Source organism: Lynx rufus, unplaced genomic scaffold, assembly GCF_022079265.1.
Source record: "Lynx rufus isolate CCGP_SWC_20201006 ecotype Redwood Valley unplaced genomic scaffold, mLynRuf1.p SCAF_8, whole genome shotgun sequence".
Lineage (NCBI taxonomy): Eukaryota > Metazoa > Chordata > Mammalia > Carnivora > Felidae > Lynx > Lynx rufus.
This window is the reverse complement of record NW_025814896.1, coordinates 61,505,344-61,517,975: the sequence shown is the minus strand read 5'-3', so window position 1 is coordinate 61,517,975 and position 12,632 is coordinate 61,505,344. Positions and strand designations below refer to the sequence as shown.

The 12,632-nt window shown below is 37.9% G+C and overlaps 1 protein-coding gene across 5 annotated transcripts in view; it reads right to left on the bottom strand.

The window, feature by feature from the left end:
- MGAT4A (alpha-1,3-mannosyl-glycoprotein 4-beta-N-acetylglucosaminyltransferase A) overlaps positions 1 to 12,632 on the bottom strand; it is a 121,846-nt gene that overhangs the window by 68,882 nt on the left and 40,332 nt on the right. For 3 of the 5 annotated variants that reach the window (XR_006960338.1, XM_047069583.1, XM_047069585.1), the window contains exons 3-4: positions 9,994 to 10,161; positions 7,449 to 7,589 (exon numbers count right to left, since the gene is read on the bottom strand). Coding sequence is in view for 4 of the 5 variants with exons in the window: in XM_047069583.1 (XP_046925539.1) it covers positions 7,449 to 7,589; positions 9,994 to 10,161 (309 nt within the window). In the remaining variant the exon portion in view is untranslated. The remainder of the gene's footprint in view (positions 1 to 7,448; positions 7,590 to 9,993; positions 10,162 to 12,632) is intronic. The other 2 variants (XM_047069584.1, XM_047069586.1) reach the window with 1 other exon arrangement.

The following is a 12,632-nucleotide window of genomic DNA, read 5'->3' as shown; positions in this document are numbered from 1 at the left end:
CTTTTTAAAATATTGGTTGTTAGTCAGGTATTTTTAGCCTATCATGTGTCCTTAGGTTTTCATCTTAGTCATTTATTTCTCATTCCTTTCCCTATATTCCGTGACAATATACTTTATCTCTACTGCCTAGTTGTACCTTCTTCATCTTCCTTGGCCTTATCTTCCTCTTTCCTGAAAATTAACTCTGAAAAACCTTCAAGGCTCAGTCTTAGGCCCTATCCATCCCTGTATCTTCAATCAGTTATTCGCAAATGATGAGCCATAAAATTAAATCTAACTCAGATCTCGAGTCCCTGATCTAAATATCCAACTGACTACCCTCCACAATCACCTCCTGCCTTAACATATCCAGATTCAAGTTATGATCTCAAAAACCAATGCTGCAAAATATTTTCTATTGTCCCCTATCTCAGTGAAGAGTGGCCACCATCCACCCAGTTACATGATCTAGAAACCTAAGACTTCATCCTTCACCACATCCTTTACCTATGTCCATTATTATGTGCTCCCATTATATGTCCCATACATTTCAAACAACTCCTACATCCATCTTCTTGTTTCCATCTCCACTATTATCACTATTACCTAGTCCACGCCTATCCTTTTTCAAGGGGATCAGTACAGTAGCCTCTTATTGGGGCCTTTCAAATCTACTCTCCTTCCCACAAATTCAGTCACTCTTCCCACTGCAGCAAATGTGGTCTCTTAAAAATTTAAATCTTTTTTTTTTAAATTTGAGAGAGACATGTGTGCACACACACATACGTGTGAGTGGGGGAGGGGGGAGGGAGAGAGAAGTTTGGGGGGGGGGAGATCCCAAGCAGGCTCCACACTCAGTGTGAAGCCTGGCAAGGGGCTCAATCCCACAACCCCGGGATCATGACCTGAGCCAAAATTAAGAGACCGACACTCAAATGACTGGCCACCTAGGTGCTCCTGCAAAATTTAAATCTTATAAAGTTATCCTAAGTAAGTCTTGCTTAAGACCCTTCAGGGGCTTCTTAACTTTTTTAAGTTTATTTATTTTGAGAGAGAGAATGAGAACACAAACAGGAAAGGAACAGAGAAAGAAGGAAAGAGAATCCCAAGCAGGCTCCATCCACACTGTCAGCACAGAGTCCGCTGTGGGACTCAAATTCACTAATGGTGAGATCATGACCTGAACCAAAATCAAGAGTTGGATGCTTAACCAACTGAGCCACTGAGGCGCAGGGGGGTTCTTTCTGCTCTTGGGTAGGATAAAAGTCCAAATCCAATAAAAGGTCTGCAGGTTCCTGCACTGTCTGGCTCCAATGTATCTCTAGTCTCATCTTATTCCATATTTCCCCCTCACTCTACACTTCATTTATAGCGACCTCCTTTCATTTTCTAGAACATTCCACACATGCTCCTTTCCATCACAGGGCTTTTGTGATGCTCTTCTCCTTTTCTGGAATACTTTATTCTCCCATGTGGCAGCCATAATAATGCCCCCCACCATGTCCATGTCCTAATTCCTAGAATTTGTGAATATATTACCTAACATGCCAAAAGGGACTTTGTGGATGTGATTAAGGATTTTGAGATTGGAAGATTATCCTGGATTACCCAGGTGAACCTAATGAATTCACAAGAGTCCTTATGAGAGGAAGGTAGGAGAGTCTGTGAGAGAAGGAGATGTGACAATGTAAGTAAAAGGTCAGGGTCACAGAGAGATCTGCAGATAAAGCAAAAGATCTGCAGATAAACCTAATGAAGGTAGGTAGTCAGCCTCTAGAAGCTGGAAAAGGAAAGGAGGTGGACTGTCCCTTAAAGCAACAGAAGGAACACACCCTAGTCAACACACCGATTTTAGGACTTCTGGCCACCAAAACTATAAGATAATAAACTTACGTTGTTTTAAGTCACTGGGTTTGTGGAAATTTTTACAGCAGAATTAAGCAACTAAGAAACCCACCTTCACCACTGAATGATATATTTCACTGATTTCAGGTCAAATGCATTTTTAAGACTCCCCTGAAATCCTTAATTGAGGCAAATCCCCCTTTTATACATTATCAAGGTATCCTTTTAACTGTATAATTATTTACATAATTGATTATTTGACTCATGCATTCTCCCTTATTTAGATTGAAGCTCCACAACACTAGGAACTCCATCTAATTTTGTGTACCTAAGTACCTGGCAAAGTACCTGGCACATAGCAAGTACTCATGGATTTTTTAACCTGCTGTCCTCTACCCATCAGTAATGCCATTTTGGTAGGTAACCTATGGAGGGTCTTTCCTCAGCCATCTTGCTTGGCACTAAATGGGCCCTAAATCTGAAGAGCAGGGAGTTTCTTCAACTCAAAGAAATTTTCTTCTATTACATATTTGCTTATTTCCTCTCTTCAGTCCCTTTGTTCTCTACTTCTGAAATTTCTATTAGATGGATTATTAGAACTTTTGTATACCCCAATTCTTTGTGCCCTTTATGCAGCATTCCAGAACTACAATTATTCAACTTTCAGACTGCTAATCTGATCTTCAGCTGTATCTACTCTGCTTATCAGTCCATTTATATGTAAATTTTATATATAATCAATGAAAGCAGAACACAGAGATTTCCAATTGATACTTTTACAACAGTCAGTTATGAACTAGCTTCTCATCCTTCTAAAATATATTATGTTTAATTTCTAAATTATATTGTGCTTGTTCTGCAAATTCAATTTCCTTTGAGTATTAAGTCATTCACGATGTGGGTTTCCTTAAATATTTTGTAATGCTAGTTGTACAATATGCCCTTTTACCTATCTGCACACACTGTATCTACTTATTGCAGCCTCCTCTGCAAATTTTGTGGGAGGATCTAGATGTGGTTTGGGTAGGGTGGGCTGGCAGTTTTTTTGTTCTTCACTAGGAATTCCAGCCCCTCTTTAGACAGTCAGTAGCTTTCCTGGAGCACTCTTCTCCCTGGAGCACTTAGGAAGACTTAGCTGGTCTGAGTGCTGTTCATTAATCAGCCTGACCACTGAAGAACAGAATTTGTAGCAAGAAGCAGTTTTTCTTTGATCTAAAAAAACAGAAGTTCTTAATATAAAGTCCCTAAAAAAGTTTTGGGAGTTCTACAAAATCCCAGAAATTACATACAAAATTACTTTTCTTATGTGCATTTTTCTAAGTAGAAGGTTTATAGCTTTCCTACAATATCCAAAGGGTTCTGTGACTCTAAAAATGTTAAGAACCAATGCTTAAGGATTTAGGAAGATTTTTAACGTAAATCTGAGGGTTTTCTTGTTTTTATTTTCAAGTTTTCTGTGTTTTCTTCCTCTCAAAAATAGTGCTAGCTTAGTAAGAATGTTAACTAGTGGAGCTGCTTGACCAAGATTTCATTATATTTATATATGTTATGATAAAGTCATAAACAAATGGGATGGAACCATCTTCAAAAAGGATAAGAGAGAATGTTATATTCACAAAATAACAATGAGCTACTGCAGGAGAACTTATCAGAGGTTCTTTTTTTTAATATTTATTTATTTTTGTGACCCAGTATGTGATCTATCTTGGAGAATGTTCCATGTGCACTCAAGAAGAAAGTATATTCTGTTGCTTTGGTATGCAGAGTTCTAAATATATCTGTCAAGTCCATCTGGTCCAATGTATCATTCAGGGCCCTTGTTTCTTTATTGATCCTGTGTCTAGATGATCTATCTATTGTTTAAGTGGAGTATTAAAGTCCCCTGCAATCACCACATTCTTATCAATAAGGTTGCTTATGTTTGTGATTGTTTTATATATTTGGGGGCTCCTGTATTTGGCGCATAGACATTTACAATTGTTAGCTCTTCCTGATAGATAGACCCTGTAATTATTATATAATGCCCTTCTTCATCTCTTGTTACAGCCTTTAATTTAAAGTCTAGTTTGTCTGATGTAAGTATGGCTACTCCAGCTTTCTTTTGACTTCCAGTAGCATGATAGATAGTTCTCCCTCCCCTGACTTTCAATCTGAAGGTGTCCTCAGGTCTAAAATGAGACTCTTGTAGACAGCAAATAGATGGGTCTTGTTTTTTTATCCATTCTGATACCCTATGTCTTTTGGTTGGAACATTTAGTCCATTTACATTCAGTGTTACTATTGAAAGATATGGGTTTAGAGTCATTGTCTGTAGGTTTCATGCTTGCAGTGATGTCTCTGGTACTTTGTGGTCCTTGCAACATTTCACTCACAGAATCCCCCTTAGGATCTCTTGTAGGGCTGGTTTAGTGGTGATGAATTCCTTCAGCTTTTGTTTGTTTGGGAAGACCTTCCTCTCTCCTTCTATTCTGAATGACAGACTTGCTGGGTAAAGGATTCTTGGCTGCATATTTTTTCTGTTCATCACATTGAAGATTTCCTGCCATTCCTTTCTGGCCTGCCAAGTTTCAGAAGATAGATCATCACTAGTCTTATCAGTCTCCCTTTATATGTTAGAGCGTGTTTATCCCTAGCTGCTTTCAGAATTTTCTGTTTATCCTTGTATTTTGCCAGTTTCACTATGATATGTCAGGCGGAAGATCAATTCAAGTTACATCTGAAGGGAGTTCTCTGTGCCTCTTGGATTTCATTGCCTGTTTCCTTCCCCAGATCAGGGAAGTTCTCAACTATGATTTGTTCAAGTACACCTTCAGCCCCTTTCTCTCTCTCTTCCTCTTCTGGAATCCCTATTATATGGATATTGTTGTACTTGATTGCATCACTTAGTTCTCTAATTCTCCCCTCATACTCCTGGATTTTTTATCTTTTTCTCAGCTTCCTCTTTTTCCATAATTTTATCTTCTAATTCACCTATTCTCTCCTCTGCCTCTTCAATCTGAGCTGCAGTCGCCTCCATTGTATTTTGCACCTCATTTAGAGCATTTTTTAGCTCCTCATGACTGTTTCTTAGTCCCTTGATCTCTGTAGTAATAGATTCTCTGCTGTCCTCTATACGTTTTTCAAGCCCAGCGATTAATTTTATGACTATTATTCTAAATTCATGGTCCGTTATATTGCTTAAATCGTTTTTGATCAATTCGTTAGCTGTCGCTACTTCCTGGAGTTTCTTTTGAGGAGAATTCTTCTGTTTCATCATTTTGGATAGTCCCTGGAGTGCGTGGAACTGCGGGACACTTCCCCTGTGCTGTCTGGAGTAACTTGTGTTGGTGGGCGGGGCTGCAGTCAGACCTAATATCTGCCCCCAGCCCACCACTGGGGCCACAGTCAGACTGGTGTGTACCTTATCTTCCCCTCTCCCAGGGGTAGGACTCACTCTGATGTGGTGTGGCCCCTGTCTGGGCTACCTGCACACTGCCAGGCTTGTGGTGCTGCTTTGATGGGATCTGGCCTATTAGCCAGGGTGGATCCGAAGGTGCACAGGGGCGGGAGGGGCAGGCTTAGCTCGCTTTGCCATCGGTGGTCCCCTGTGGGAGGGGCCCTGCAGCACCAGGAGGGAGGCAGAACTGTCGGAGGGATGGATCCACAGAAGCACAGCGTTGGGTGTTTGCGTGGTGCAAGCAAGTTCAGTGACGGGAACTTGTTCCCTTTGGGATTTTGGCTGGGGGATGGGAGAGGGAGATGGCACTGGCCAGCACCTTTGTTCCCCACCGAGCTGAGCTCTGTCTTCCAGGGCTCAACACCTCTCCCTCCCGGTGTCCTCCTGCCCTCCTGCTCTCCAAGCAGAGCTGCTGACTTTTAACATTCCAGATGTTAAGTCCCGCTGGCTGTCAGAACTCACACAGTCTGGCCCCTCTAATTTTGTAAGCCAAACTCAGGGGCTCTGCCTTGCTGGGCAGGCTGCCCCTCCACCCTGTTTATTTATTTTTGAGAGACAGAGAGAGAGAGAGAGAGAGAGAGGGCAGGGGAGGAGCAGGGAGAGAGGGAGACACAGAATGTGAAGCCAGCTCCAGGCTGTGAGCTGTCAGCACAGAGCCCAATGAGGGGCTTGAACTCACGACTAGTCTCAAGATCATGACCTGAGCTGAAGTCAGGCGTTTAACCAACTGAGCCACCCAGGAGTCCCTCCTTGAACCTATTAGAGGTTCTAAAGTCTTAAATGACTTTAAAAATACTCGCACTTTCTTTTCATTTGATATTCTTATTAATGAAGGTATCCTCTAAACCAACAAATGTACTGAATGGCTGAGACATCTGACCCAAATAGTGATTGTTCAAGGGAGAGACAAAATATCAACTTCAGAAATAATTAATGATCAATGTTCTAAGGAAAATAATTTAGAGTACACTACACATCTTGTTAGTCTTTGCACATCCAGTACCTGCTGGATAAATATTTACTGAATCAATAAAGAAATGGAAAAATGATTTAGTTTTAACCTAATATTTTAAGAATTATCACTTCCTTAGGAAGATTTTAAATGATTCATAAAGTAGAAAGATAGCAGAAAAAAAGACAAATATAAAAGCTTATGCTAATAATATGGTAAATGCAACACACAAAAGTAAAATACCTAAGAATCCTATTGAATCAAAAGCAGATTAAATCAACTTTTCAGAAACATTATCACAAAGATATCTTTGTGTATCTATTAGGTAATGGTTTTGTCATTTGTCAAAGACTTATTAGGGGAGCAAAATGATATTTTGGTCTCTACATTTTAAAATCTCCAAAGAAAAGATAAACAAGATCAAAATAAAAGAATAAAAATCATAAAAAAATGGTAAAGAGGGCCCACAAGGAAAATTAAAGAAGCTCTGGTGGTTCTAACAAAAGGAATAAAATATGCAATAACTACCTTTTCATATATTAGAAAAAAAGCAGGGGCGCCTGGGTGGCTCAGTTGGTTAATCATTTGACTTTGGCGTAGATCACGACACCATGGTTGGTGAGTTCCAGCCCTGCATCAGGTAAACTTGAGCCCTGCTTCAGGTGAGCTCTGCTTCTCTCTCTCTCCCTCCCTCCCTTTCTCTCTGTCTTCTGCCCCTCATGGTATTCTCCCTCTCTCTCTGCCCCTCGCTCACTGGTACCCTCAATCTCTCTCAAAAAAAAAAAAAAAAAAAAAGGCAAACCAAAGTATTTCTATTACTGTGTGAAAGGTTAAGCAAAAGTTTATATATGCCTTCTAGCTAAGAAAAAGCAGGGGCAAACATAAGAAAACCTCTCTTGAAAAGACTGAAAAGCTATTAATGTTGAAAGATGATAAAAGAAACAAAGTCATCTCTCTACATCTAAAATTTTGAAAACTGAAAAATTAAAAAGGTTAAACATTTTTCTGCCTGGAGATGGGGCTTAAACCAGATTTCTCGTGACCCTTTTCAGTTCTACAGTCTGATCTATGGATAAAAATGTCCAACTCCTTTCAACGTAAAAGAGGCCTAAGTTACTACGCATAGAGAAGGAATTTTTCTTTTTTGACCTGCCAGGTTTCTAATGGTCAATGTTATATCCCAAGATCCAATTAAAACCAGCAGTACAACCACAGTAAGGAACAAAATAAACATACCTCCTGTTCTTCCATTACCAATCTGCAGAGCAGGCTGAAGGCTTCTTTCATTTTGCAATAAATGAGGCAAATGATAATAAATGCTTGGCACTTGAAGAGATTTTTTGCTTGTTAACTCCTTTAATAGCTTTAGGGTATTATCTAAAACAAAAAAACAAAATTAATGCACAGGGTCACCTTACTTACAGAAATTGCTGATTTCGCAAATACAGCAGTAAAAATTTATGAGAACTAGAACTAAAGAATTTTCTTTCCTGATTTCATACTTTGGTAAACAAGATCTCCTTTTAAAATGAAAAAGACACTTCTTCAGCCAGAGTCTCAGAGTCTGATGCTGACAGCACTTGAAGGAAGCTAAAAAGGTCAGCCAAAGTACCAGGAGAAGGTAGAAGGCTTTCATCACTTGCTATTGTAATGGTTCAGAATTTAGGCCCTGCAGAACACACACAAATAAACATGCTACCCGTTGGGGTGCCTGGGTGGCTCAGTCGGTTGAGTGTCCAACTTCAGCTCAGGTCATGATCTCACACTCCGTGAGTTCGAGCCCCATGTCGGACTCTGTGCTGACAGCACAGAGCCTGGAGCCCGCTTCAGATTCTGTGTCTCCCCCTCTCTCTGTCCCTCCCCTGCTCATGCTCTGTCTCTCTCTGTCTCAAAAATAAATAAATAAATAAATAAATAAATAAATAAATAAATAAATAAATAAATAAATAAAAAATTTTTAAACATGCTACCCGTTTATGAAAACGTAGTAAGCACATTCACCACCCATAATTTTCTCTTTCCTTATGCTATTCTATTTTACCAAATTTTCAAATGGAAGATTTTTTTTTTCAAAGAAATTCAAGTACAATAATTTAAACAGCACAATTTAAGACAGATCCTAACTTTCAAATCATTTTCCAGTTTTTCTTGGAGGAATTAATGAATCTTTTAATATAACATGAAATAAAAACTCTGATCTGGTAGGCAACATTTTAAAATCCCAAAAGTAATTTAACATTTTAAATATGGAAGTCAGCAATAAGGACTTAAAGCTTCAAAAAAGATTTCATGTGAAACAATATGAAGACTCCATTAAAAATATAAGAACCAAAAATTCACCAAAAACTGCAAATGACTGTGATATGTTTAATGAAATTAATGTTTAATCTTATAAGTAAAGAAATAATTATAAATTACAAGGCACCAATTTCAATCTATCAAGTTGGCAGATCAAATAATGCTATTAAATTTTGGTGATAATCTGATATATGTTACAGCTATTCAAGACAGCATCAAAAACCCTAAAACATTTCTGTCTTATTACTCACTCAATCATTTCCCTTTTAGGAATTTTACTTTCATGCTCTCAATAAATATTTAGCGATCATCTACTTTGTCCCAGCCGCTGTGTCATGTGTTTGGAAATCAACAGACATTAAAACATAGATCCTTGTTTTTAAGGAAGTCATAATCTAATAAAAGTAACGTAAGGGCTACCAGAAATGTGACCAAGTTATACATAAAGACATCCATCACAGAGTTATAAACTAGGGAGAGAAAATAACACAGAAAAATCTTATTTGCCTAATGGTAAAATTGTTTAATATATTATGGTATATGGTTAACTGACAAAAGGCCATTAAAAATGGTATTTTTGAAAAATATTAAATGACACAATAAATGCTAATAGCATAATTTCAAAAGTAAAAATCAGGCTATAACAATTACAATTTTGAAGATAAACTTGCATGGAAAAAAGACCAGAAGGAAATGAAAAAATGTTAAGAGAAATCATTCGACAGCAGGCTTATGGGTGATTTTTTATTATCTATTCCATTCCATACTTTTAAGTGTTATTGTGCCACAACACAAATTTCACAATCAGGAGGGGAAGACAAAGCATGAAAATTCAAAGGTAAGGTAATGTAGTGGAGTGCCTGGGTTGGTTAAGCATCCAACTTTGGCTCAGGTCATGATCTCACGGTTCAAGGGTTCAAGCCCTACGTGAGCTCTGTGCTGACAGCTCAGAGCCAGGAGCCTGCTTTGGATTCTGTGTCTCCCTCTCTCTCTGCCCCTCCCCTGATCACACTCTGTCTCTCTTTCTCTCAAAAATAAACATGAAAAAAAGTTTTTTTTTTTAAATAAGGTTAGGTAGTGAATCTAAAGACAAGAAGAATAAATGGTAAAAGATGATGCTAAATGAAAAGGTATATTAATCTTGAAAGATTTATGTGTAAAAACACATTTATGTGTGTAAAAACACAAAGTTAAATTTTAATTTCATTTGGAATATATTTTTGAAGAGATCTGGGTTTTTGCTCTAGTTGGTGAAATTTACACAACTGAAATCTAAATCAATTATTACTCTCTTAAAATCAAACTTAGCAATTAATAAAAATTGTTTTATAATTTACCATTATACAAAGTTTTGTGCGATGTTTCTCTCTGAAAAGAGTAATATATGCTGGTTGATAAGCTACTTTATACAACTTTCAAATAAATTATTTCACATAACCCTTTGAAAACATAACTTTTATGAAACTAAAAATATCATTTGTACCTGAAAACTTATTTAATGCATCCTTACTTCCATTTGTTTCTGCTCCTACACGCTTGAACTGCTGTACAATGGCATTTAATTCAGAAGAGCGCTGCGAGATTCTATGTTCAGCTATACGAAGACGTTCTTTCAAGGCAAGAAACTCTCGTTGATAAGCAATCAGTTTTTCTAGAAGCAAAACCAAAGGTTTTTAATATATTTCTTTAAAAAAAGAAGAAACATAAAACCTAACTGTAACATTAGAAATTTTAAAGTCACATTTTTCAGAAAGATGTTCATTTATGTATTGAGACAGAACTGAAAAAAGAGCCCCAACCACTTATACATAGCAAAGCTACAACTAACCCTAATGCTCTTAATATCTGTAAGAATGCAAACACTTTCTACTTAGTCTTTCAGAAATGTAAAGACAGGGAGAAAAAGGACAAAGTTTTTAGAATTAACATTTCAGGCATACTACTAACATCATTTCTCAAAAGGTTCAAACAAATATAAAGACCTTATTTGTATTAAGATAGATGAAGTATTGAAACTGATGATAATATAATTAATAAAATGAATATTACCTCTTTTATAGCATTATCATTAATTTCTATAAGCTTTTTCCTCTGTACTTCCAATTCTGCAAAGATTTCCCTAGGCCAGACTTTGGTCAAATTCCTGATTCCTAGGGACGCCTGGGTGGCTCAGTCAGTTAAGTGTCCAACTTTGGCACAGGTCATGATCTCCTGGTCAGTGGGTTCGAGTTCTGCGTTCAGCTCTGTGCTGACAGCTCACAGCCTGGTGCCTGCTTTGGATTCTGTGTCTCCCTTTCTCTCTGCCCCTCCCCCACTCATGCTCTGTCTCTCTCTCTCTCTCAAAAATAAACAAACATTACAAAAAAAATTTTTTTTAATTCCTTATTTCTAAAACTTCTTATTAGGCAGGTGTAAAATGACTCCAGTTAACAGTCATCCATTTTAATTTGAGAGAATCACAGGTCAGGAAAACCTGGTTTGGGAAATAAAAGTGGATTTCATGAGGATAAATGCAGGCATTGAAACAACAGTATCAGCTCAGAGACAAAGTGCACAGTGAGACGATGCCTAAGGACTGAATCTGACATCAAAATCTAAGAGATGGTGGAGGACAAACCATTCATTAATTTTGATCAGCAATGCTGAAAGGTAGTTGAGGGATATAGGAGTAGTATGAGCAATTTCTACAAGCTCATTAAACTAAGAGAAACCAGAACAATGGTTTTCAACTTCTGTATCAAGCTGGATAATCCAAGGCTACTATTTTGATATCTAAACAAAACACACCTTAGAAAGACTACTTTTTATTTAATATTATTATCTCTGCCTTCTTCAAGGACAGACTCAATAAGAAACAGACCTAAAAAAAATAAATCTGCACGGTTATAAAGATATTCTTTTTTTTTTTTAAATTTTTTTTTTCAACGTTTATTTATTTTTGGGACAGAGAGAGACAGAGCATGAACGGGGGAGGGGCAGAGAGAGAGGGAGACACAGAATCGGAAACAGGCTCCAGGCTCTGAGCCATCAGCCCAGAGCCCGACGCGGGGCTCGAACTCACGGACTGCGAGATCGTGACCTGGCTGAAGTCGGACGCTTAACCGACTGCGCCACCCAGGCGCCCCTATAAAGATATTCTTAACAACAGGCAATTATCTTGTTCAAAGCTCACACAATAAACATCTCTTCAGAATTCTGTGTCAGGGAAAAAAAGTCTGCCCTGCTCAATTGTCATTCTTCCATACATTGAACAATCACCATATAAGCAGCTATATTCTCCTTAACTTGCTGGCTTTAGGAGGGAAGAAAGGAAAAAGAAGGCTGTGATTAGGAGGGGCATATAAGGAGCTTCAGAGTGCCAGCTAGGTCCTATTGACTGCTCTGGGTAGTGGTTCAAAAAAATTCATCACTATACATTCATAGTTTAGGCGCATGTCCGTATGCATACATTCATAATAAAAGAAATGTTAAAAAGATACTATTCACAAACACAAAACTATAAACAATTATACTCTAACAAAAACTAAAAGAATTGTAACAAGAGATATGCAAGATTCATATGATGGGGGCACCTGGGTGGCTCCGTCGGTGAAGCGTCCGACTTCAGCTCAGTTCATGATCTTGCAGTTTGTGAGTTTGAGCCCTGCATCGGGCTCTGTGCTGACAGCTCAGAGCCTGGAGTCTGCTTCAGATTCTGTGTCTCCCTCTCTGTCCCTAACCTGCTCACACTGTCTTTTAAAAATAAACAAGCATTAAAAAAAATTTTATAAGATTCATATGATGAAAACTACAAACCCTTTACTGAAACCTCTAATGGAAGAGTTAACGAAGTCATCTCTCAATCCTAAGCGAGAAGATTCAAACTTGTAAAAAAAATAAATAAATAAAAATAAATTCTACCCTAAGTTTAATTATAAATTCAATTCAATATCTTTCAAAAGAACACTGAAACTTTTTTGGTATATGACTTTTGACACGTGACTCTAAAATTCACCTACAGGAGAGATGTTTCTGAAGAGTCAAAACAAACAAACAAACAATAAATAAATAAATAATAAAGGGGAATATGCTCTGAGATCAGAACACACTAGAAGGCTACAGGAATTAAAACAGTGTAGACTG